We start from the raw sequence: 27522 nt of genomic DNA, 5'->3' as shown, positions 1-27522 counted from the left end.
ATTTGACGCATTCTATAAAATGAAACAGAATAGTAATAACGATCTTAATAAGCCGTGGCAAATTAAAAATAAAATACCTAGAGAAGAAGATGCTAACTCTACCGGCTCTATGAAATCAATTGATAATAATTCAAATAGTAATATATTTTACATTATTGTAATTCATTAAAATATAGCTAAATGTTTATTTAAATCTGATACACTGCAGCGTTCTTTCTTTTATGCGGGAAATCAAAATCTCAGCAATAACATTTCAAATCACATCAATAATAATGTTCAAAGCAATAAACTTAGTTTAGGACTTAAACCCTCAACCACAAAGAACTTTGTTAATTATTATTCTGACAGTAATGATGAAGATGAGGGAAATAGTCAAAATTGCAACTCAAAAATTATTTCAAACCTTTTCAAATCTTATGGTAAGTTTAATTTATCAATTAGAACAATATTTATTATAAGATTGTCAACTAATTTTATTTAAAAACTAAAAATTATATCATTACATTTTTAGTTCTCCATTTATTATTTATTATTTCTTATTGTATATTTTATAATATAATTTACTATATTCAAGTGCTATAAATAAAACAAGATCATCATATCAAAACTATACTAGTCATTTAAAAAAATAAAATAATACTGAATTTTTAATAAAAAAATCAATAAGCATCTTGTCCAATACTATGCAATTAATATTATTTTTATTAGTCTTATAGAGCTACCTGTTATCCCAGTCTGTAATCAAATTAGGCCAACACTAACATCATCTATAAAAAAAATAAACCCAGCCCATTACCCCAAATATATTTATGTTTTATTTCCTTACTATTTTTCCATTTCTTTTCTTCATTGCATATCACAATTATATAATATTTAAAAATAACAAAAGAGAATCCCCTTAAGAATTCTTAAGAATCAATATTAAAGTAATATATATTATATAAATGGTTTATCTCTTCAAGGGGATTCAGAAAATGTTAATATTAATAATTTATAAAACAAATTGATGAAATCACAAATTTTTTAAAAAATAACTTCAATTTTGTGAATCTTCAGAGATTTTTTGCTGAAAATTCTGGCCAAAAAAATCTTCAAAAAATCTTTTAAATTATGGATTATCTTTACTTCTCCATGTTAACATTTTCTTGGGAATTTCTGTTATATCATTACCATGAGTATACCATTTTCTTCCATTTCAAGAAAATTTCTGGTAAAATATATAAAAAAATCTTTTTGGCAAGATAGCTTCTCAAAATCCTCATTATTTTCAAAGTATGCATCTGAAATACCCCCTTTTAGTAATATAATAGTTTGATATCTAAAGGAAATAAAAAAATTGGAAAAATTTATTAATTTTATTTATATTTATCAGAGATCTCAGACCCGGCTAAAAAACAATTGGGCCAGGCCGTCAGTTTTAAATCGCCATTATTAGCTAAACATAATTTATTTAAGGAAAATCTGGGCTGGGCCTGAAAAAATAAAACCTGGGCCAAGCTGGGGGCTTGGCCAAAATTATTTTAAAAAAAATTCGGGCCAGGCCATGCCTATGGTATCTCTGCAGGTCTCTGATATTTATGCAATGTTTAAGGCATAATATTTTCAATATTTTTATATATTTATGCAATAATTATTATGAATAAAATGCATGACAAAATCCCAATGTTGCAATATGACAATTACTTCATAAAATATAAATATACATATAATTAATAAAATAGTTAGTTATTATAAAAAAAATATTTTCTTACCATTTATTTGCATACATTTTATAAATTAGGCTTTGTCCTAAATATATTAAAACCTCAAAATTTATAAATTTTAGCAAATCAATAAAATTATGAAACATGTCTGAAATCTGCCATTATTCTTTTTTAAGGTTTTGTAAAAGTTTAAAAAAAACAAGAATAAAATACGAAAAATAACAATGCCACCAAATAATTTAATATTACTTACTAGTTTTTACGTAAAAATTACCCAAATAAATAAATTTTGAAAAATTTTTATTCTTAATTTTTATTATTTAAAAAAAAATTCTTTTAGTAAATGACGAAGATTTAGAACCAGGGCTTTCAACTGTTAAGTATAACAGTTCTGTTCGTTTCGTTTTTAGTTTGAAATTTTATAAAGGTTTTGTTCCATTTCGTTTTTTTTGAAGAAATTCACATCGGTTCGGTTTGGAATTTTTAATGGTTCTTTTCGGCTCGTTCTGGTTTTTATAAATTTGATTTTTAAAAAAATTAATCACAAACCTAAACCTAGTTTTGTTAAAAAACCCTATTTGGGCCAACTTAAAAAAGGTCCCGATAAAGATTATAACCAAAATAGCATTATTTAAGCCTAAAAATTTTGCTCATAGCTGGCAGAAAAGCTTGGACATCTATTTCTAAATCTCGACAAATATAATATTATATTATTTTAGCTAAAATCTTAATTTGGACATTTTGAGAAATCTACCCTAATTGGGCTTTTTAAAAACACTACCTAAACCATATATATTAATCTTAAAGAAAAATTTTTTAAATTATATTTTTATAATTCCTTATTTAATTTAACTATGAAGATTATTTCTTATCTTATTAACTAGTAATTTGCCTAACCTCCATTAGGTTGAGAATATAAAGTAAAAACAATAAACTTGGTATTGAATTATATGAAGGCGATTTAATTGTAAAAAAAAATTAATTTGATAAAAAATCACGAAATTAAATTCCCCCCAAGGAAGTTTAATATTAATTATTTTTAAAAGCGTTATGAACCAGTTTAAACCCACTCAAAATATTTATAACAGTTCGGTTCCCTCCTTTCATATTTTCTTTATAACGATTACGGTTCAGAAAATTATAACGGTTCGTTCCGGTTTCACGGTTCGGGTCAAAGCCCTGTTTGGAACACTAATAATTTATTATTACATTAAAAATAGCTTATGTTATTTTTTTTCTTCAAAATTAAATATATTTATTTATATTTTTTAGATTTAGGACACAGCCTTAGTTATGGATTTAATTCATATTTTTATTTTGATATGATATATGTTGGAATTGGAACACTATGGATTTATTTATAGTATGTGATATTTTATAAGAATGCCAGATTAGAGGGGTGGGAAATTAATAACATTGGTCGGACGAATTTGCGGGTTAAAAATATTTATAAAACAATTACTGAGCTTACATTCTAGTTTTAAATACGTCCATTGCAGGCCTCTATTCCAGGTTGTTTAATGTTTTTCATTTATTTGATATTGGTATAATATAATTAGTGTTAAAATATTATTTTTTGGATAAAATCAAAGCATGTTTTATATATGCATTTTCGATTATAAATTAAATCAATTTAAAGAACTTTGGGATAATAAATATATATATAACACTATTGAATAAGTTATTAATAAAATACTAAACAAAATATTGTTAATCAAAATAATGAATTTTATAAATCAATGGGCATTTTATATTAATATAAAATTTTCGCGGCCTAATATATTCATCCATTTCTATTTTAAGAAATTTATTCCTTCAATACATATAATTATTGGTTATTTTCCACTGCTTCACGTAACAAGTGTTTTTTTTTAAATTATGATTATTACATTATAAAATTATTAATAATTTAATTTGCCACTCTAATTATGTATTTTTTTTAACCCTAGATGAAAAATTAGAAAACGCCAAAGTATTACAATTGGTAAAAGAGACGCTTGATCAATCCTCCGACAACACCTGCCTTATTTGTATCGGTACTATCAAGAGAAAGCATCCCGTTTTTAAAAAATAAATATAAAACTATAGGCAATTTAATCATCAGACTCTCCTTAAATAATACTAACGAAATGTCAAACTATCTCTCTAAAAAAAATGTAATTAATAGGTAGTCTGGGAAATTAAAAGAAAACCACGTTTTAATAAAAATGATTAGTTTTAATGGCAGCTATGACTCCGACCAGAGGATTAGAGATCTGAGTTAAAGCGCAATAGGACCCTGGTTCGATCCCCGACGTGAGCAGTTTAAACTAACTGACGAAGTCAGGGATTGGTAAGGTTAAATTTTTTTTACTAGATATGAGGTAGGATTAATAAATAAATTAAAATTGACTAATTTGTTAAACAACAACCCAGACTACCAACATTATTACCCATACATGAGATAAGTGATTTAAACATATTATTTAGTTCACAGCATTTCTAAAGAAACCAGAATATATTTCAGAGTTTTTAATTCAAGAGATTTTTTTAACAATTATTTGTATACTCAAGATTTGGAGTTGTTCCTCTTGTTATGCTTTATTTCATTTGCAATGTCTTCAAACGTGGATCAACGACGGTGCTTACAAAACCGCCATAAACCCTATAATCAGATCAGAATTCGATTTGGATATCAAATGGACCTGGTTTAAAATCTTTTTAAAATCAATCATAATGTATTTATATATACATCTCATATGTACATTATACACAATAGGGCTTCGAAATATACTTCTTAGTTCTCTTATCTAATTTAAAAGTTCTGGTTATGGAAGATGGTAAATTTAAGAGTAAAAAGAAAATGTGAAATAAAATAATCATAATAAAATTCATGAAATAATCATTTTTCTATAATATTTGAATGCAAATATTAAAATTTTTTTATAATACATATGGTTTAGGGAAATTCAGGGTAGGGTGGTATATTTTTAATTTAATGATTTGTAGAAAGTTCTTTTTTCAATGAGGACTTGTTTTGCGGTTATATTTCAGTATATATATAAATTTTTTCATAACTAATCAGTTCTGAAACTCGAATCTTTGAGAAAAATTATTGGATTGATTGTACAAATATCTTCTCCTAGACCTGAAAATAAGTCCGATGCAAAGCTCTATTATATACCATTAATTTTAAACAATTTTGTCATGAAATTCTCATATGTTCTCGTCTCTGGTTATTATCAAAAAACAGGCAAGAATTATAAAGAAAACAATCAATTAATAAAACATCTGAACGATTTGTGAATTTAAAAAATGTACCAATTTTCCTTAATATCTTATCGAATCACCCCTATCATTCGTATTTTTAGTCGGGTTATCTGCCAATATCGAATTGGCCTATTCGAGATATCAAAATGTCAGATAAAATTTTTTTATGAGACATTGTTAATATCCAATAAATGTTAAAAAAAGTATATGGCTCAACTATTTTTTTAAATTGGAAATGTGTATTTACTTTATATGTTTATATATTTATTTTATTATTAAATTTTGGTTTATTTTATTCCTTATAAACATTTTTCACATAATGTTATTATTAAATATTGAATCGGCTGATATCTACTGCTATTGGCACACCTCAAATTAATTGTAATTCTTTCAGACAAAGCAACTAACTATATTTGTTTGATAATTTTTTTGATTCCTTCATTAAATCAAATTATAATTGTAGCCCAAAATGTCGCCAGGACTACGAAAAAAATCAAATCCCCAAGGTTTACACTTGTTTTTGTGGAAAAGTCGAAAACCCTTCGTATAATCTTAGCATTGATAATTGGGTTCTGCCTCATTCGTGCGGCAACACATGCGGTAAAACATTAAAATCTTGCGTCCACACTTGCCTCTTACTTTGCCATCCCGGTAATATTTTCGTTATCAATTAATTTTTTATGGGTTAAATTTGTAAAGTTTTATTAAGAATTTATTTTTCAGCTTACTTTAACTATTGGTGAATTTCATTCCAAATCAATAATTGCCCTGTCTTCAGATTTTAAAAAAAATTTATGTGTTGATATTATATATGGTAAAGAAATATAAATTTTAGCTCCCAACCTCCAAGAGATATGAGATGAGTGCTAAAAGCGCAGTTAATTTTTTTATTAGATATCTTTAAATTAAGCTGAAGTATTTATTTTAAAAAATTCGGGGAGCCTGATATTATTTCTTAAAAATAATATGTAAAAAAAAATAAGGATAAAAACCTGGTGTGGCTAAAATAAAATTGATATACTTTTCTCCTTGATTTTTTTTCAATAAAAAATATAAGTTGGGCACTGTTTCGAATATATGGCATACTCAAATACAACTAGTTAAACTAAATTATTAATTATTGAAAGAATAAAAATATTTAAAAAATTAAATTAAAGGGTGTGAAATAATATAAATATTCTTTTAAACTAAGTTATATAAAAATGCTTAAAAATGATTCTCCCTATATATATACATTTTAAATGTGTGAATTGTTTGAAAATAATAATTTTTGCATAATATAATTAGTTACATTTTATGAACTCCTGAATATAAATTATAATTTGCAATTGTGAAAAAGTATCTATTTTATTCTACATTACTTCCAGTTTTAATATTTAATTTTTGCTCACCTATTTAAATTTTTTTTATTAATGAATTTAAATGATTTTATTGATAATATATTTAAATTTATATGATGAATATATCAATAAATATGCATTAAATATATGTTAAAACAAAAATAGATATACATTTAAAAAAAGACTAATAAAAATATAAACGATGATCGGTAGATAATTAATAGACTACATGAAGCCCTCAATTGACAAGAAATTTGAACTCAAATTTCTAAACCAATGTATTGGCGAATATAGAAATATTCTGTTGGACCGTGAGATGGTTAACATTTTTTCCTATCACCTTCAAGAAGGAAAGTGACTTGTGGCCGAAGTTTCCATTATATTTTTTTATTTCAGCCGCCTGAGAATTTTTATGGGCGTTAGATTTAGCGAATATGTCTACACAAGTGTAATCCTAAGCGATATAGATGCCCCTTGCTCTTTTTGCAACATCAGAGTTTAAGAAAATGAGCACCATCTTTTATAGTCAAAACAATAGATTCTTTATTATAAAATTGTTTCCTATATATAGTCTTTTATAATTATGTCATTTAACTTCTACTAATATGCAATTACATTGACCTCCAAGATAATATTAAATATAATTCAAATAGCATAACCTTTTAATATATAAACAATCAAATATAACACCATCTATTGCACTGCTGATTCTCTAAAAGTTGCCACCCTAGACATAGCACAATTAACTGTTGTAGTTTGCATTTTTTGATATATATTTTATTTGATAAAGTAATTTATTTTAACAGTTGTATTAATTTCGAGATAGCGGATTTATTACAAAAAAAAAAAAATTGTAAGATCACTTTTCATGAATTTTTTATATTTGAATTTATTTTAAAAATAATAAAAAGAGTATAGTAAATTATTTAAAGATATCGCCATCAGCGGCGATACTCCTAAATTTAGGATAAAATAGCCCTCGTTTATAGTATGAATTCTACAGATTATCTATTCGTCTTTTTACAATTACAAAATTAACAATACAATATTTAAAGCTTTGAGCGAACACCATGAACCCTCGAGCCCATAGGTATATATCATTCTAGTGAGCTATCAAAGCTAGAATATCTAATAAATATTTTAGATATTACCTCCTGAGATATTTAAAAATCAACCATATTCTACTATCTGAAATTATATTATTTAAATTCATATTTATCGAAGGTCCTTGCCCGCCTTGTCCCAAAACTATCAACCTTAGTTGCCACTGTGGCTCCTCGGCTCCCCACATCAGACGATGTGCAGCCTCTGCTTGGTCCTGCAGTCAAAAATGTAGAAGAAAATTGAATTGTGGCCATCACACGTGTGCGCTAAATTGCCATTCTGGTATCTTTAATATTTAAATTGATGTTTATGGTCGATAAAACTATAAAATGAGTTAGGATTTTGTAAGTGCATCCATAAATTCATCATTTATATTGGGCTTAAAAAATTCTGACCAATTCCTTCCTTAATATTAATATAATCCTATTTTACCGTTTTGCGTCAATGCATAACTACTTGATAAACTATTTCTACAGATCGTTAATTATATAAATTTGTCTATGATTACATGGTTGTACTTGTAGTTGAGTTTTTTTTTGTTTGAAAAATAAATATTTCGTAACTAATTTTTGTCATAGATATATATGTTTTTTAAACTCGTCTATTAAAAAAAACACAAATTTTTATTATATAGGTCCTTGCCCGACTTGTAAAAAAGAGAGTTTACAGACTTGCCTATGCGGTCGGGGCTTGGAAAAGAGATCGTGCCAAGACTCATTATGGCAATGTGAAAAAGTTTTTCTTAAAAAAAATATAATTTTTTGTTTTAGTCAGAGATGCCTATATCAATTATCGGCAGATGCCTGTATCTATATATGCCACTACTTTTTTTCGGTACCATGGGCCAATACCAAATTATTGACCCCTATAAAGGTATCGGAATAATATCTAGATAAAATTTTTATACTAAAATACTTATTTTTTTGCACTAAATATTTTTATAATTTATTGTAAAAATTTAGCTTTTTAGACCATTTTAATTTTTTTGATTTAATAAAATTAATTTTAAAAGTTGCCCGCTCTCTTATTACTATTTTTGCTCATATTTTATTATTTAAAGAAAAATTCTTGTAATATTACTTCCATTTAAAAAAAACGAAAATTTTATTTATTCTAAGAAATAGCAAAAAAAATCTCGAATTTATAATAATTATTATATAAATTATAATATTTAAAAAATAAAAATGGATGAATTTAAATAAAATAATTAAGTTATATTGCATATGTTTTTTTCGGTAAATTTTATATATAAGTAGTGGTATTCGACAGTGACGGAATTGGTATCGGTAAAAAAATGATATCTCTCTAGTTCTATTATTCCTTATATTAATTTAGATTTTTTATGATTGATTTAGAGGTTCCTCCAAAGAATCAATGATAAAAAAAAATTCTCATTTTACACGTGTAGAATAATGATACTGCCATCTAATTATCTCAAATCCTTTATTAATAATAAAGATATGTGACAAACCTTTTTCCTGTGGTTATCACGAATGCGAGAAGGTATGCCATGCCGGCCCATGTTCAATATATTGTCCCAAGTCGGGAGAAAGAAGTTGTCCTTGCGGAAAAATCAGTTTAGTTTATTATTTGAAATTTATAATTATATTGTAATTATAATAAAGTTAGCAGGGTTAAATATATTCGTCAAGATTTCGAGTTATCTATTTGAAATGATTTTTAAAAAAATAATTCTCCCAAATAATTTTAATATGAAAATTTTATAGTAATTAAAATATATATTACATCTTCATTTCTTACGCATAAAATAAAGAAGGGGATTGAATTATTTTTTTATTGTCTTTCATTTTATAATATTCATTGTTCAAATTTTGAATCATATATTTGAAAATCAGGATTGAGGGTACTTTTGAATGATACAGGTAAATAGGTTAGTTTAATGAGAGGTATGATCGATTAATTTATAAATTGCTATTTTAATAAAAATGAAAAAGAAAGTCGCAGGATCTCATCTTTTAGTCGATTTTGTAGTTTAGTTTATAAAATATAAAATAAAATTATTGCTCAAACCACAATTTTTAAATGAAATTAAAGAACACAAAGGTATACCCTGTTTTAAAGACGTTCCTTGTTGCGGTCAAACTTGTGATAAACCTATGCCTTGCCGTCTTCATAAATGCCCCGAAAGATGTCATATTGGTACATGCGGATTAGTAAGATCTGAATTTTATTTTAAAAAATTTATTTTATTTTCTTTACAAATATTTGCTTCTCGGTTTCATAGTGAATGCCAGGTTTATTCAGGTAAGCCAGTTTCCCCTCTAATTTTCTTTCTCTATTTTTGACGGTCCTTAACATAAATATTTTTAAGATTCATTTTTCTCATATCTGCCGCTATCACCTTTATCCACATCATCTTGGGCCTTCCATGAGGTCTTAATTCTTTTGCTTCCATCGAGGCTTCTTTCGTTCTATATGACAAAACCATCTCAGTTCTTCTCATTACTACTCTAATCACTTTTATTCCCACATTACTCGCAATTCCTTGCTAGTTTTTCACTCCCTCAGATATACCCTAAACATCTATTTAATTATTCTCATTTCAATTTACCTTAATGAGTCACTTTCATTCTCCATGTTTCTTCGCCATAAACTATACAACTCCTCACACAGCTTACACTGCATTCACAGTTAGTGCGAATTCGCGGCGAAGTATATAAAAATATTATCATTTTACATTCATTTTTGTATACTTCAACAAAAATTCGCACTAACTGAACGCAGGGTTATGTAAACTCTCCCCTTTAACTTCAGTGGGACGTTTTTATATGTTTGAATAGGCGACATCTCTGAACCTCTTCCACCCTTCCACCCTTTGACCCTTACAGCAGCAGAAATAATAAAACATCTTTTCAGAGTTGATCGATTTCTAATATCCTGCCATTATTTTCCACCTTATCATTATTATACCCTTTCACTATATGTTCTACATACACTTTCTATCATCAGGCTTCCATTTTCCCCACTAAATCTTTTGAGCACATATTTCTGGCATCTGATTCATTGAATTGAATTTCTAACAACTCCATTTTAACATACACTCAAGGCCATTTGTTGGATTTCTCTACCTGCAGATTGTCCCCATCATCATCACCTTTGTATCTTCTGTATGCATTCATTTTCAGACCCTTCTTCCATATCCATCTTCCGTATAATAATTTTATCCCCCAATTCTTCCTCGCTGTTTGCGTTTACAAGGTCACCCGCATACTTTTTAGGAACTCCTTCATGCATCTCTCAAGCCACAACATCCGTTAGTAAAATAAATAATAATTGACTTAGCACGGACCATGGTAAAGTCCTATGGCTTCAAAGCTTTTACTATCTCATCCGTCACGACCGTAATTTGTGCACCCACATACATTAGCTACTGCCATAACCAGCCATTCTTTCACGCCTGATTTTCTCAAGGCCCATCTAGTAACCTCACGCGGTACCATGCCTTCTCAAGGTCAGCAAACATATAATATAATTTTCCTTTGCAAGATATTTTTCCTGTATTTGTCTCACCACAAAAATTGCATCTGTTGAACCTTTCCCCGATGTAAAACCAAATTGAATTTCATCAATTTTCGTTTGTTCCCTAATCCTATTCTCTAACACCCTTTACACTTTTATAGCAGATTTTAATCTTTATAAATTATAAAAAAAATAAAATAGAACAGTTTGTCCTCACTGCAGGAACTCGTAAACATTTTTTTTGCAGAAAGATCTATATTTATAGGTCCTCTATCAACACCTAAAAGATTGATTCTTACTAATTAGAATGATTTTTATCACATTGTATACATAGGACCATCTCCAAAAATGTGCATATTTAATAATATATTATTTGGGAAAAAATATTATTTGATCATATGAAACTTTATAATGATTATTGGAAACATTTTTTTTAATCAAATTATTATCAAGATTTTTTAAAATAGGATTTATTAAAAATGTTTTTTTCTTTATCTCTCTTAAACATTTAAAAAAGGAAGATACTTACTAGGTCTTGTAGTGGTTAATGTAAACATCTAATATACATTAGGAAAACTATAAATATTTACTAAATTTTTGATTTTAATCAAATTTAATCATTTATAAAAAAAAAATATAATTTATTTCTCTTATTTTGAATTTTATCAATACTTTTTGTTATTAAACTATAACTGCACTTAATAAAAGATAAAATCTATCCTAAAAAAATATATTGAGTCTCATTTTTAATCCTCGAATTAGTTGTATATTAGAATACAAATATCTCATTATTCGATTGGATTTTCTGGAAGCTAATGATTATATCTAAGAATGAATATTCCTTAGCATATTAATATATTATTTACTTATTGTATCCCACATTTTTCATCTTCAGGACAATTTTAACCAAATTACTTTAAAATAAAATAAAATTTGTATAATCGTTGAAGATCATAAATTAACTTATTTCTTATTTTTATTTCTTAACCTAAACTTTTTTTTTATATATTTAGATTGATTACTATTTAAATAAATTTGTTTATATTTTATTTTGAGATTTTGGCATAACCTGAATATTATCATTCAAATAATGTAATATACTTTTTTAACCATACCGAATTTCCTATTTTATAGACCGCTTAACTTTTCATTTTATTTTTGTTATATTTTATTATTCTTTATTTTTGTTATATAGAGCAAAGAATTATAGAAATTTATTCGCTCTTATTATTATGATTTAATATATCAAAATAAAAAATAATAAAAAACCTTTTGCAAATTATCTTACCATTTCTACAATAATTATATATTATAAGTGTACTTACTCGGTGTTAAAAACTTGTCGTTGTGGGTCAGCTAAAAGAACATTACTTTGTCACAAAGATTACATCTGTGATAACAAATGCGAAAAATATAGGAATTGTGGTGTACATTTGTGTAAAAGAAAGGTTTTTCTATTTTTTTCTTAATTTTATAATATTACAAATTTCATGTTCAACTGTTTACTTCTAATTTTAAAAGGGAACCAGCTGAAACTAATGGCATAGATCCTGATTTCGACGCTTCTAAAAGATCTTTAGTAAGATAAATAGGAAATCGAAATTTTACTAAAAATACGATAAAGATAATTATTATTGTCCAGGAGTCATCAGATATTTTTACCTTTGATTGCGATAATATTTTGGAAATAAGGCTCAGGGATCCAAACCGATCGTAAAAAATAAAAATATCTGTTCGGTTCGAACACTTTTGTATTCAAACCTACATTCGAATTATATATAGAGAAGAATATAATAAAAAACACATACATAAAACTTTCATTATTTTTATTAATTGCACATTATAAAATAATATTTAATTTATAAATGTAACAAATAAATCAATGATTTATTTTATGAACAATATTAGCTTTATTTACTTAAATTTTTTTATTAAACCGCACAATGAATATAATTTCAAGATTCGTCTCACTCAAATTACATTTATAAGGAGGTATAAATTTGATTGGTGAAAACATCTTTCCACACTAACTTGGGTAGCCGCACTGCCAGTATGATATCAGACAATTTGTATTTTTTGATTGTCATCTTCATTATCCTCCATAAATAATTTTACCATCTTAATAAATTTGCCCCATTGTCAGTTGTTATAGTGTATATTTGTGATGTTTTGTTTTCATAATCATTTATTACTTTTATTAAAAGAAGTTTTAAATTTTCTGCAGTGAGCCGTTCAAGAATTTCTTTCATTGCTACTGTTCTCAAAACAATTTGTGCTTTTTGAATATACTGAAGATTAATCCCAATAATGGACCTGTCTATAACGATTAACAATCAATTTTTAGAGATAATAACTTACCATTTATTTCTTTGATTATATTTTACCGAATACTCAAAATTTTAATATTACCCACGTTTTCTAATATAGGATCAAGAATTTTTTTAAACCGCTATCATCGATTAATTTGAATGGTCTGTTATTAAAAGTACCAACTCAGTACAAGCATCGATTATTATTTTTTTAATTTAGTTTTACTGATATAGTTTGTTCTTTTAATGCTTTTTCTATCGTCTGTTGGCTTGATGACATTTTAAATTTATTTTATTAGGCTCTTGTAATATTTTGTTAATTTTATCGAATTCTAGAGGGTGGTTTCTTTTTATGTAACGCTCAAGATTTGCTCCTGATGGCCTTTCATATTTATTTAACAATCAGTATATTACATTTTGATGTGTCATTTATATTACTATATGTAAATAATTTATATTGGATTTGATACAATGGCAATATACTAAAGTTTATAAAAATTATGACTGGCACTTATCAATCAAATGTGGATTGATAATAATCTTTAAAACAATTCGAATATAATTAAAATTTTTGCAATATACTAGTAATAACTTACACATTATTTTATAAGCATAAAATCATGAGGCTCTAACCGGTTCAGAAGCATTTTAGCGGTTCGGTTCAGGTTCGGCTAGAAATTTTTTTAACGGTTTAGGTTCGGTTTAGTTTTTTTAAAAATACGGCTTTTTAGCGGTGTAATAGTTCGGTTCAGGTTCGGTTTGGATCCCTGTCAGGATTAGTGTTTTTAAATAGCTCGATTTGAGCCGATTTTTAAAAACGGCAAAATCAATATTTTATTTAGGAAAATATTATGCAAACCTGAATATTTTGCTCATAGTTGGCACATAGGATTGGGCATATATTCGCGAAATCTCCTGGCTTAGGCAATATTTTTCTAGCTAAAGAGCTAGCCGTTTATATACCATTTAACAAAACTATCCATAAACAATAATAGCTATTGCTTATAACATTTCTAACTGAGCCCTGAGCCGAATCTGCAATCTGACCGAAATAGAATCGTTCGGACTCGGTCAGACATTCTCATATACGCTTATTAGCCGGATCCCTTTTAAAATAGAGATTTTTCGGTTTGTATTTGGATCAAATTCTTATTGAAAGTGATTTTAATATTAACATCAAGTTTTTATTTTAGTATATGGAATATATTTTTTTTGAACTTTTATTGTATAATTTTAATATTATTTATAAAATTTAATATTATAGTGTTGCAATGGGAATTGTAATAATTGCGATCAGGTATGTGGTGCAACTTTGAACTGCAGAAAACATAAATGTACTAGCCCATGTCACAGAGGTTTGCTAATAGTCTTAAAACAAATTATAAGCTCTTATCTATTAACGCCTTATTTATTATTGGCATCGCTACTTCATCAGGGGCTAAAGCCTGCATGCCTTAAATTAGTTTCAAGTTTAACATAACACATTTTTGCGAACTTCGAGATGAGAAATTTTGACAATTTAGCTCTACTAAATAATAAGAAAAGCGATTAACAACGCTGCTTTATTAATAGTTGGTATAGATTGTGTTAAGCATAACATATTGATCATTTACCATTATTATTATTAAAGAATACTTTTCAATAATTTATCTATATTTCAAACCACATAATGACCCATTATATATTAAAAAGACATATTTTATTAATTATAAAATTTACCCACCCAGTGACTAAACTTAATCAAACTACCTACTATTAAAGCGTATGCGAATATAATTAATTTAGGTATGTGTTATCCCTGTCCTTTGACCATGAAAATCTCATGTGCTTGTGAAAAGACGGTTAAAAGCGTTCCATGTGGTAAAGATAATCATATTAAACCTCCGGCCTGTAAAGAAATTTGCAAGTTAAATCTATTAAATAACTTGCATTCTTTTGTTGTAATAAATAAATATTTTGAATAATCATAATCAGTCGAAAATTTTGACAAGTTGTTCAAGGAATTAATTTAGTGGTAATTGATTTGTCATCAAATAATTTGTACTAAATATAAATAACTTTATAAATATAGAGTAAAAAAAATTTGCAAGTTTATTATACGTCTCATTCTATGATCACAATTTAGTTATTTGCAGAGTCATTTATATAAAATATTATATTCTATTTAGTTGCTTTTGTTAAACCTGATGATTCTAATCAAGATTTAAATGCTTTAAAAAAATTGATTCATAAATAAAGCCATTTATTTTGTTATTAGGACTAAACCACGTTGTCACCATGATGTATTAAAAGAGCATTTGTGTCACTTTGGACCTTGTCCTCCATGCGAATTAACTTGCAACAAAGAATTACTATGCGGGCATAAATGTTTGCAAGCCTGTCACGATTTTCAATACGTTTTTAATGAACCCACAACTGCTAATGTTAGTAAAAAAATTATGAATTTATGTTTATAACATTTTTTATCCTCAAATATTTTTATAAAACTGAGGCATCATTTTAAAACTGTTGAAAAAATACCATTTTTAATTTTCATTTTTTTAATATACCATTATGATTTGAATTTAAGTTTAAAAAATTGATGAGATATTTTTTTTAAAAATATCAGTTTATAAAAAAATATATATTAGTGCTGTAAAGTAACGTCGTAAAGTAACGTCGTTACTTTTTTTGAGGAAATGGAACGACCTTCGTTACTTGTTTCAAAAGGTACTTAAAAAATATGTGTAAGAAATATTTTTTATTTTATTATACATTATTGAATTTTATAAGTAATTTAAGCTAAGTTTTAAATTCAGATCATCCCCATAAGGTCTTCCTTTTTATTTTATTGATTATATTTTTGTTGTTGAATTTCTTACACTCAATATTGATAATCTAATTAAATGTTGATTTATATTTTCTAATATTATAATTTATTTTATAAAGAAATATATGTTAATAGTACTTATTAGTGATCTGCATCGGGCCTAATTTTTCATGCCCGGCCCGGCCCGAATTTATTTAAATATAGAAATAATATTTCAAATAATCTACAGCTAATAGCAAACTAAGCCACATCCTTAAACAAGATGTAATAACGAAATGAAACTCTGTATATATCATGATACAGAGTTTCTTAAAATCATATTCTGAAATACAGATGTACTTGTTTAGCAAGCAAGAATTTAGATTAACCACAATTGATATCAACATCATAAGCGAGTTAGATAAATTTTTATCGATATTTAAAAGATGCTTGGATAATCTGAGCGCAGATTTTCGTCTCACAATAAATGAAGTTTATCTATGGAAACAAAAATTAGTAAAATTTTGTTAACCTTCTGAACATGATACAATAATTATCAAAACCTTAAAAAACAGAACAAGATTTCTTTTAAAAGATAGATTTATTATGTAGCTACTACATAAGGTAGGCTTAATTCTAGATTCGAATTTCAAAAGTCTTATTTAATAGAAGAAGAAAAGGATGAACCTGCGAAATGATATAAAATTAGTTCATAAGTCAATGCCAACTATCATTTATACCTTTCCTAATTCACCCTACACTCATAAAAAACCGTATATTCTAAATGAAAAATTTAGAGAATTTCTAGTTGATTCTGATGAAGCATCAACATCTACCGATGAAAGTTGTGAGGATGAACTTAAAAGATTTTTCGCTCATAAGACAAATAACAAGACAATATTTTGAAGTTTTAGATGCAGGAATATTCATTTCCTTTTTTGAGAAAATTAGCGAGTAAAATCTTGTCAGCCCCGGCAAGTTTATAGTGAAAGGTTATTTTCTGTAGCCAATCTCTTTTAAGAGGAAAGGCTTACACAATTGAAATAAAAAAAGATGGACATTCTTCTTTTTCTAAATAAATTTCGATTTATAGATTGTATTTATTTTTTATTAATAATGGAAATTAATAAATTCAAAAAAGTGTAAAATAATAGCAATAGTTTTGAAAAATTTAGTGAATTTTCGGGCGTGAATCAAAATACTGCCTTTCGTGAGCGGGCGGGTCATGAATAAAAAATTAGGCCCGCGCCCACCTTTATTTTGAGCACTAGCGCCCTTGTCTATCTGATCAAAATTCTGAAAACCAATTGTTGTTAAAAATAAATAATTATATATATTTAGTATTTTTTTAAGTAACGATTAGTTCGTTACTTTTTTTTGAATAGCGAGTAATGGGTTATTTTTTTACAAGATAATTAGAAACGGGTGTTCCTTATTTTAAAGCGTAACAGTAACGCGTTTCTTTTTTTAAATAAGGTTTATAGCACTATCAAATATACATTGTAAAAAGGATCAAGATGACTAACCAATGAATAATTCTTTTTTTTAAATATTATAAAATTGTTCATACAAAAATAATTGGCAACTTTTATTGTCCTATTATCTTCTTTAGTTTAAATTTATCATCAATAAGCTGGATCCAAATATCAGATGAAAATTTATCTTTTTGGTTCCACCCACTTCCCCCCCCCCCCTTCACTGTATGCAAATATATTATACACATACGATAATCTAAGGGTGTTGTAGTATATTAACTTGATGAATTCATTTATAAGATATTTAAAATACTTTAAGTTTACACTTTTAAATTGCTACAATCTATATAGAGTTTTTTGGAAGGATTTTTTGTCAACTTGATGATAAATCAATTAATTTTACTAAAATTCTACAAATATTAAAAAGAAATATATGTGCTCAATTAGAAATTTATATATATACAAAAAAAATATATATAAATTTTTAAAGAAAGAAAAATTATTGAAAAATTCAATTCATAAATTTTCATTTAGACCTTTATTAGGGCTTGAAATATCGATTTTCGCATAAAATTTGTGTTTAAATTTGAAAAAGGCGGATATATTATAAAATGTTTCAAAATGATGAAGGGAAATTATGAAAATAAAGAAATATTCCACTCTTTGATAAACATTTGGAAATATGTAAAATAAAATTTATTAAAATTTTTTTAAAAATAATTCATTTTTTATATTTAAGAAAAATTAACCAATAATTTTTAATACAAATGATTTGCTATTTGAATTCGTTTCTAAATTCATTCTTATAACCCTAGCCTAATTAAAACTACAATAAAAATGATTTGGAAAAGTTATAAATTGGCCCTCGGAAATATATGTATATTAGTTAGACTGGGTACTTGCTAGTGTTGTTAAACGGCTCGTTTTGAGCCACTTTTTAAAAATGGCTAACTCAATATTTTAGGCAGAAAAATATTGCCTAAGTCTCGAGATTTCGATAATATATGTTTAGACCTTTGTTCCTTCTATGAACAAATCTTCAGGCTTGCGTAATATTTTTATGGATGAAATATTGAGTTGGCCGTTTTTAAAAATCAACTCAAAACGAGCCGTTAACAACACTAGTACTTGCGTCAGTAATATAGCGTTAAGAGACACGTCCCGTCTGGATATAGCGCCTTAATGGCGGACGAAATAAACATTTGAAATTTATTATTTGAGAAAACTAAATCTTTGGGCCCTTCGCATAGAAAATTCTTATGAGCCTCTCCCCACAACTAAAAAACCCTTTTTAAAAAAATAGGAGGCCCATCGTGGCGCGGTGGTGTTCGGTGCGCCACTGGAAATTGGTTTCATATATTCAATTTTTAAAATAACTTCCTGCATTATTGAAATATTGATTACATAGTTGAAGATATTTCTGAATTGTGAATAATGTCGAAGTAGAAGAAAGACCTACCAATATTCATAAATGGGGTTTTTATAATCCTAAATTTAAAATAATAAAATTAGACATGTTGAAATTATGATGGCTGGAAAAAATTTTAACTGACAGGGGCAGGCATTTCACAAAGTTTCAATTAGTCGGGCCTTATCTGACTTCTCTTAAATTTTAACGGGCCGGGTAATTTGTGCAAAAATTCTTATACTGTATGGCCAAGCTTCGATTTCTAGCGGAACTATATATACTTTAAAAAAAACTCCTATGTTTATAGGAAATGGTGTAAATGGTGCACCGTAAAAATAAGTAATGGGTTAACTTAATATTTTTATTGTTTTTGTCTATTTAAAAAATCATATCTACCTAACCTTCAACAATGCCACATCAGTGGCGTCATTAGCTTTTACAATTTTAGGGGGCCTGAGAATTTTTTTGCTAAAACTTTTGAAAATAACCTTTTTTTAGATATTAATTTCAAAATAACCTTATTTTTTTTAGGTATTTTTTAAAAAAATAAAAAATTTTTTGAAGGCTCTTAAATTTTTTTAGGAAATTTGTGCTTCCCCCCCCCTTGTGACAATTCTGCACATTATCATATTTTATTATACATCGACATTAAAACGACAATTATACAAAACCTAATTGTAATAATTAAAGAAATTCATTATTAAGTCATCGGAACAATCGATCCTTTTAATGTTAATCTTCAATTATTTGTTTAAATTATCATGGAAACGTTCTATCGCTTCAATTAGTCTACCATTCGACCAAAAATTTAGGACAGGTAGAATGGCACGTATGGCGCATTCCATCCTAAAAAAGGCCAATTTATGATCCTTTCTAGACATTAGTGAGGCGACTTAGGATTAACTGGATATTTCCTCATGACAAACCAGCATATCTCACGACAGCGGAAGATGTTTAAATATTGTGCTTTTTCTAATTAAAAATATTTTTTATACATTCCTATTATTGACTATTACTAAAGAAAGAAGCAAACTATCAGATTACAACAAAAAAACGAAACGCTCCTTGGGAACCCAAAATCGAGCTTAAATTAACTCTTACGAATTCTGAGTGCCCCCCTTGCAAGCAGCTTATCGCGTTGAAATGTTTAGGAAATCATATGGTAATTTTTTATATAAATATGTTATTTTTAATCCCACCAAAGATCTATTTTTTTAACTCTTAGAGGTTTATACCGATCACATAATTTATATAGACATATACCCTTCTAGGGAAGCTTTCTCAATGTTTACTTTTCAAGATTGCAATTATATATTATTTTTTTGTAAATATTAAAATTATTCTGTTAAATAGCTTATATTTTTTTTTATAGACCAAGAATTTTGAATGTAATGAGGCAGAGCGTATAGGCTTCGTATTTTCTTGTGGCGTTGAGTGCGGTCGCATTTTACAATGTGGCAATCATACCTGCTCAAAAATTTGTCATTCTAACACTAAAGACTTAGACGGTTTAAAAATTTTGATTTTTAAACTTGATAAACCACTAAATTTTGGAAATTTTAACTTGTTTTAAATATTTTACACTTTTATATAAATAATTCTTAATCTTTATATCTTATATAGCAATTTTTTTTATATTAACAAATTAAATTGTGATGTGAAAATTCCGAGGATCGTGAATAACGGCATCTTTCTGCATGAGAGAAAATAATTTTAAGGCATTCAAAATATTCTTTATTCCCTACCCCTTAGAAGCCCCTTCCCCGGAAGATATATGGAGGCAAATATTGTACATACTGGAAATTCTAAAAGAATTTATTAAACTGGGATTAAGGCCATTTAACCAGAAACTATGTGTAGTTTTAGTAGTAGCATTTATTCACTTAATATCTTACTTCAGTGGTAAAACTATATACATGAATAAGATATTTTTACCCGGTGTAGCCCGGACTTTGGAATAGAATTATCAAACCCTTTTTTTTTATCTGATGATAAATAATTTCGGGATCAGGATGGAAGCTAATTAGCACACGCTATTTATTTTATTTAACAGATCAGTGCGAGATTTGCGAAAATCCATGTCAAAAATCTAGACCGATATGTTGTAATCACTCTTGCGATAAACTCTGGTGTCACCCTGGCCCATGTCCCGAATGCTTTAAAATGGTGAAAATTGATTGTCATTGCAGTTTAAACAAAGTTTATATAGAGTGCTTAACTTTTAGAAACCTTAGAGAGACGAAAGGGAATCTAGAGAGAAAGAAGGATTGCGGGGATATGACTGACAATTTCATGGATGACCCATTATCTTGTAAAAATAGATGTCCCAAGCTGGTAAGATATTTTATAAATAATATTTGCTTACATTTTGAGAAATTATTTTCACTTTCATGCATCTTGTTATAGTACAAACAACCAGGTCGGTTTATAGCTCTAAAATTATTTAGGCATAATTTCCTTTTTTTAATAACCATTAGCCCTAACACGTTGTTTTGGTAAAATCAAAACGAATCAAATTTTGAAGTGTGTATTATATTCTTGAAGCAAAACCTTAGCCAACATCAGGCCTTTGCCTATATCTAATAAATAAATATAATTGAATCTTGTATTTAGGTTATAATAATTGGAGTCTTGCATGGAATTAATAATAGATCTTGAAAAGTATTTTATTCGTATTATCCACTTGGAGTATATATTCAATGATCATCATCGGATATATTTGACAAAAACTATGAAAATATAATAAAATTATATGGTTAATAATTCTTAAATTAAATATTTACTTTTATTTTATGATAATGCACAACACTATTTCCACTTGCCAGAGTTGCTACGAAAATTAAAATATAATTTAATAATGAATTATAATTTTATTTTATTATTTAATTTTGAAATTGAAATTTATATTTTTTTGTAAACTGTGTATGTGAGACAGATATTGAAAACCCATTAAATTCATTTTTTAATTTATTAAATATGCAAATGAGTATTTTATATTTAAAAAATTTATTTGTAAAACTAAATACCTCATTATCTTCAAGTAGTGTTGAGCGCAGGGTTGGGCAAATTTTCAGAAAATTGTATTCGGATACAGATACTTTATAAAATTTATATTTAAGATACAAGATACTAAATACTTTAGAAAAATTTCAATAAGATACAAGATACTTGTATTTTTTTAAAAAAAAGTATCTATGAAACAAGATACTTGTATTTTTTTTTAAAAAGTATCTAAGATACAAGATACTTTTTAAAAAAACTTTAAATAGTCAAAATCAAAATGTATAAAGCTTTATTTTCTTATCTATAATATAAATTTATAAAAAAATATTTAAAATAAATTGTATAAAATAACAAATTTCCATTTAATAATTATATAATTAGTAAATAATAATAAATCAGCATCATAAATCAGCATTATTTTTTAATATTATTAATATTTCAAATAATTTATCGTTCAATCTTTGATAATTTGGTCTATTAACTATATTAGCAAAGCTAAATAATCTTTCAACGGGGGCTGAGGAGGGTAATATTGTGTTATATTTAATAAATATTTCTTTTATATATTTATAACTATTTAACATATTTATACTCCGCCTGTCATCTTTCATATAATTTAGGACCTCTATTTCAATAACTTTATTGAATTATTAGAATTGGATGTGGTACTTTTAAAGCAAAAGTAATCATCATCTTCATCAATTGAAGATTTTGTTGAAGTATTAATTTCAATATTATTTTTAAAAACAATTAAAACTTCATGTAATAACAAATCTTGAAGGTATTATTTTTCTTTTTCACCATCAATCCAACGATTTTTAAAATAAGGATGAGAAATAGTTGCCAAAAATGCACTTTTAAAATTGTTATCAAATCATATATATTTTTTAATTTTATTTAAAAAATTTTCTATGGCAATAGCTAATGGTTTGCAAAATTGTAGATTGGTTTGAATTAAATTTGTAATTTTTTTTTTAACGATATTTAAAATTGGAGCTGATTCTCCATAATAGCAGTTGATTTCACTCTGTATTTTGTCAATCGCTATAGCCAATGGGGCCATTATATTGCAATATTCTTCTAAATATTGAATTTTAATATCTATTAATTTAGGAAATTCTAATTTTTGACATAATTAAGGAAGTTCGCCTTTAAATTTTAATAAACTATGAAGACTATCATACAAACTATTCCATCTATTGCAACAAGGTGTAACTAATTGTTTTCCTAAAACTGCTTTGATAAGTTTTGCAGTTTTAGGCCTATTATTTGCATTCCATAGCTTATTACATTTAGCTATTGCAGGATGATACATTTTAGAAATGTTAGGAGAATCCTTAATCTCTCGACATCTGTTGTGGCAATTAGACTTATCCTATGGCACAAACAACAAATGTGTTGAAGCAATGTTATTGAGGCTTCTTTAGACCCTTAAATAAACAAATAAATAATTTTATTTGAATAAAATTTTTTACTAAATTTAAAATATCATAATAAATTTTTTCTAATTCTATACAATTCATCATCATTGATGTCAAAGTCATTCTCTACAGCTTCCATAGAATATCCAAACTCCTTGAAAGCTTTCTTAAAGTTAGAGCCGTTATCTGTAACAGTTGCTATAACTTTTCGTCAATACCAAAGTCACGATGAATTTCATCAACTAATTCTGCTATTTTATTATAGGTGTGGCTTCCTGAAAATCTTCTCACAACAAGGGCACGAGATTATCTTTGTAAACTATCACTTGAGAGCTTATTTAAATATTTATTTAATTGAATTTTTAAATAAAATAGCATATTATTTCATTACCCAGTGACAAGTCATTCCAAGAAAGCTTCAAGTCTTAGTAGACCAAATATCTGCAGTAGTGCAGATGTATGTCTGAGCTTTCAATAACTGTTTTAAATTATCAGTTTCATGTATGAAGCTTTCATCAATTTTTCTTTGCAAAGATCTTCGAGAAAAAATTTTAATTGGATTTCCAATACAAGATAATATTTATAATAAATTGACAAGTAGAAGAAATAAGGATAAGAGAAAAAAAATTGAATTTACCTTCCATCATTTTGACAAATTTCTTTTGCTCAACTATGGATAATGGATGCATTCCTTTTACAACAAATGAAGTAAATAAATTATTAAATTTATCTTGAGATATTTTTTTCTTGTTATCATTTGAAAATTCTAATTTTTTTTGAGTTAATGAAATAGTTTTCACTATTTCTTTTTGTTTTTTCTGTTTGTGTGATATTTTATGATGGGTCATATAATTTTTATATGATTATAGATGACGTCTCTATAAGTGAAACAAATAATAAAATATTTTATATTAGATATTTACTAATTTTTTTGTAAAAAATTCTACTTTTAATGATAAAATTAGATGAAATATATTTATATTAAAATATTTATGAACTTTTGTCTTATTTATAAATAATAATTAATACCCATTAAAATTTTATAAATAATTTTTGTAAAATCATTAAAAAAATACATTTGTAAGAATTTTTTTAAAAATAATTTTTAAAAAAATTATATATTTTAAGCATATATGTAAAAATTAAAAAAACACATGGTGGATTAAATATTGCTAAGTACTATCTATCATATAAAAATGGTGCCCCAAATATTTAGATTATATTTTGGCCTAGTGTTCAAATTAACAACCTCCTTTTTTATCAGTATTAGTTTTCTTATTCATTTCATAAATGATTTTTATCAATAATATGAAAATTTATTTTAAAATACTTCTAAATTTGCAACAGATATGGAATATGAAATGATAATGAATATGATTATAAATGTGATTCATTATATAATTATATATTATACTTTTAGATGCTTGACAAAATTTGATGACGAATCCGCAGAACCATTTATAGGTTTGTGGCATTCTTTACATTCTGCAGTAACTTTATCATGATCATCTTGAAATACTTCAAAAAATTTGCCATTAAGTATGCTTAGTTTAAATTTATTGTTATAATTTTCGGTAAGAATCATCTGAAGACGAAGATAAACATATTATTCTATTTTCTTCTTCCGTAATTTTAAAATAGACAGATATAAAACGATTCAAATATGGTAGTTCTAATTATTAACAAATTGTTCTATGACGACCAACGTCATATATCAAAAATTATCTTAAAATATCTAAATTTTGATTAAATTTTTCATTTAAATTTTAAAACAATATCATTTTAAATTTTAATACTATTTAAATTAACCAATATAAATTTTTTTTAAAGTATCTGTATCTTTTTGAATACAAAGTTGGTTAAGATACAAATACTTTTAAATAATATGTATCTTAGATACTGGATACAAGATACTTTCCGAAATTTTAAAAAAGAAACAAGATACAAAAGTATCCTGTGATACAAATATCCGCGATACTGCCCAACCCTGGTTGAGCGTTAGTAAGGCTAAACTTCTAATATTGAAATTATTTTAAAATGTAATACAATAAATAAAAAATAAATAATTATTTTTATTACATTAATTATTGTCCTTTTATATAAATTCTTTTATAATTAATAAACTTTTAAATATGTTAATTTTTTTTATATTCACAAATAAAATACATTATATATAACCAAAAATTAAAAAGATTTAGTATTAAAATAAGTAACGGTAGCTAATAGCGCGCTACTTGGTTTTGACAGGTTAAAGTAGCGTTAGCGTGATACCTTTTTGGCAAATAGCGTTAGCGTGCTACCTTTTTGGCAAATAGCGGTAGCGCGCTCCTTTTAAAAGTAGCTTCTAACAACACTGTCACTTGGCCCAAATCTGACTAATATAAGTTATTTTTGAATATGGGATCAGGGGCGTCACTAGCCTGGGGCTTAAATTTTTTTAGTTAACATTTTTAAATTCAGAGGGCTCGATCCCCTGTTCCTCCCTTTCAGTGACCCTGACACAGGTTATACATAACAAGATTCACTTTTTTTAAAGTCTATATTTTTTAAACTTTTTATATCAACTTAGTTAACTAAATGCGGACATAGATGTACTCAAATATGTCACCCACCACCTTGTGCTGCAGACACTTTAGATAATGTTATTAATTCTCAAGACAAGCATAATAGTGTTAAAAAAATATGTACGGCAAAAGTTAAAGTTTATTGCCCTTGCAAAAAAATTAAAAAACTTTTATCTTGTCATCAAGTCAATTACAAAGGCTATAATGTATCATGTGTACAATCTTGCAGTGGGATAAATGATGAAGCTCAAAATAATGAAAACATCCAAGAGAGCTTTAACAAATGCCATGATGATATCCTTATTGATAATAATAAATTCAAAAGTAATTGTACGAATAATTTTTTTGTTGTCTTTGGATCCGCTATAATGCTTCTGATAGCTGTGATTATTTATCATAAAATGTTTTAGTTTTATTATTAAAAGCATTTAAATTTTAACGGCTCAAGTTGTTGCAAATTGTTATTATATTTATTTGTGATATATAAATAAATAAAACTAGTCTTAATTATGTAATGTAACTTTACAGTATAATATAACGATATTTTTACTAGTATTATATGATGATCAAAAACGTTATAATTTTAAACAGACGGGTAGTATCAGACGTCAAATGGATATCTTAAAACAATAATAAATAATCAATATCTAAATTAAATATATAGATTTTTTAAGATCAATTAAATCGTTTCATAAAGCCATATTTTTTACTTTTAATGTTTGCTTTCATAAATAAATCTTTAAAAATAAGATTTGTAAATTTTTTTGTTTTTGGGACTATTTTATATAACTTTTTATCTGTAGTAATTATAATTATCATTACATATAATTTTATTTTTATTCCTAATTTTAAATCACACATCCATGTCATCATAAGTTTTATTTGGAATTTTATAGTATACAACTTCTTTATTTTATTATATTATTAAGAGTGTTTTATAGGTATAGTTAGTGTTGTTAATTAGTCGAGTACTTTCGACTACGACTAATAGTCGTAGTCATGGAAATCGACTAAAACGACTAGCGACTAATTTAGTCGACTAAAACGACTAATATAGTCGACTAAAACGACTAATTTAGTCGACTAAAACGACTAATATAGTCGACTAAAACGACTAATATAGTCGACTAAAACGACTAATATAGTCGACTAAAATGACTAATTTAGTCGACTAAAACGACTAATTTAGTCGACTAAAACGACTAATATAGTCGACTAAAACGACTAATATAGTCGACTAAAACGACTAATATAGTCGACTAAAAAGGCTAATATAGTCTACTAAAACAACTAAATTAGTCGACTAAGTTGATCTATTTAGTCAGCATATAGGTAAAAATATATATCATAAACATATTAAGTTAAAATTTATGTCAAGATTTACCATAGAAAAGTGACAATTGTCATAATCGTTATTTTTGAACTTATTTGAATTTTTTCAAAGCAAATGTAAAAATATATATTGTATAAAGATGTTAAAATAAAATTAGTGAAGATACCATAGAAAAGTGACAATTGTCATAATCGTTATTTTTTTAACTTTTTTGAATTTTTTTAAAACATATAGGTAAAATATGTATTTTAAAGATGTTAAAATAAAATTTCAGTGAATATGTACCATAGAAAAATGACAATTGTCATAATATTTATTTTTCAACTTTTTTGCTGAAACGAGCTG

The 27522-nt window shown here is 26.4% G+C and overlaps 1 protein-coding gene across 1 annotated transcript; it reads left to right on the top strand.

Annotated features, from left to right (window-relative positions):
• On the top strand, window positions 1–26254 carry LOC135929668 (NF-X1-type zinc finger protein NFXL1-like). The gene is made up of 17 exons (XM_065466358.1): window positions 1–137; window positions 177–419; window positions 3653–3762; window positions 4257–4390; window positions 5416–5603; window positions 7517–7678; window positions 8031–8131; window positions 8855–8972; window positions 9452–9570; window positions 12193–12324; window positions 14450–14540; window positions 14971–15091; window positions 15443–15608; window positions 19878–20018; window positions 20229–20364; window positions 20910–21190; window positions 25850–26254. The coding sequence occupies exons 1-17, from the start codon at window positions 20–22 to the stop codon at window positions 26252–26254; spliced, it is 2766 nt and encodes a 921-aa protein (XP_065322430.1). The 5' UTR covers window positions 1–19.
• Window positions 26255–27522: the final 1268 nt, after the last annotated feature.

This window comes from Gordionus sp. m RMFG-2023, chromosome 1 (genome assembly GCF_954871325.1).
Source record: "Gordionus sp. m RMFG-2023 chromosome 1, tfGorSpeb1-WG-v2, whole genome shotgun sequence".
Lineage (NCBI taxonomy): Eukaryota > Metazoa > Nematomorpha > Gordioida > Chordodea > Parachordodidae > Gordionus > Gordionus sp. m RMFG-2023.
This window is presented reverse-complemented; position numbering and strand designations above follow the sequence as displayed.

Excerpts from the sequence above, each read along its gene's own strand:
- LOC135929668 (XM_065466358.1), top strand. The coding sequence starts at position 20 with ATGAAACAGAATAGTAATAACGATCTTAATAAGCCGTGGCAAATTAAA. Across the intron at positions 9,571-12,192 it reads ATATTGGTACATGCGGATTA|TGTACTTACTCGGTGTTAAA; the intron begins GTAAGATCTGAA and ends ATATATTATAAG. Across the intron at positions 14,541-14,970 it reads TACTAGCCCATGTCACAGAG|GTATGTGTTATCCCTGTCCT; the intron begins GTTTGCTAATAG and ends TAATTAATTTAG.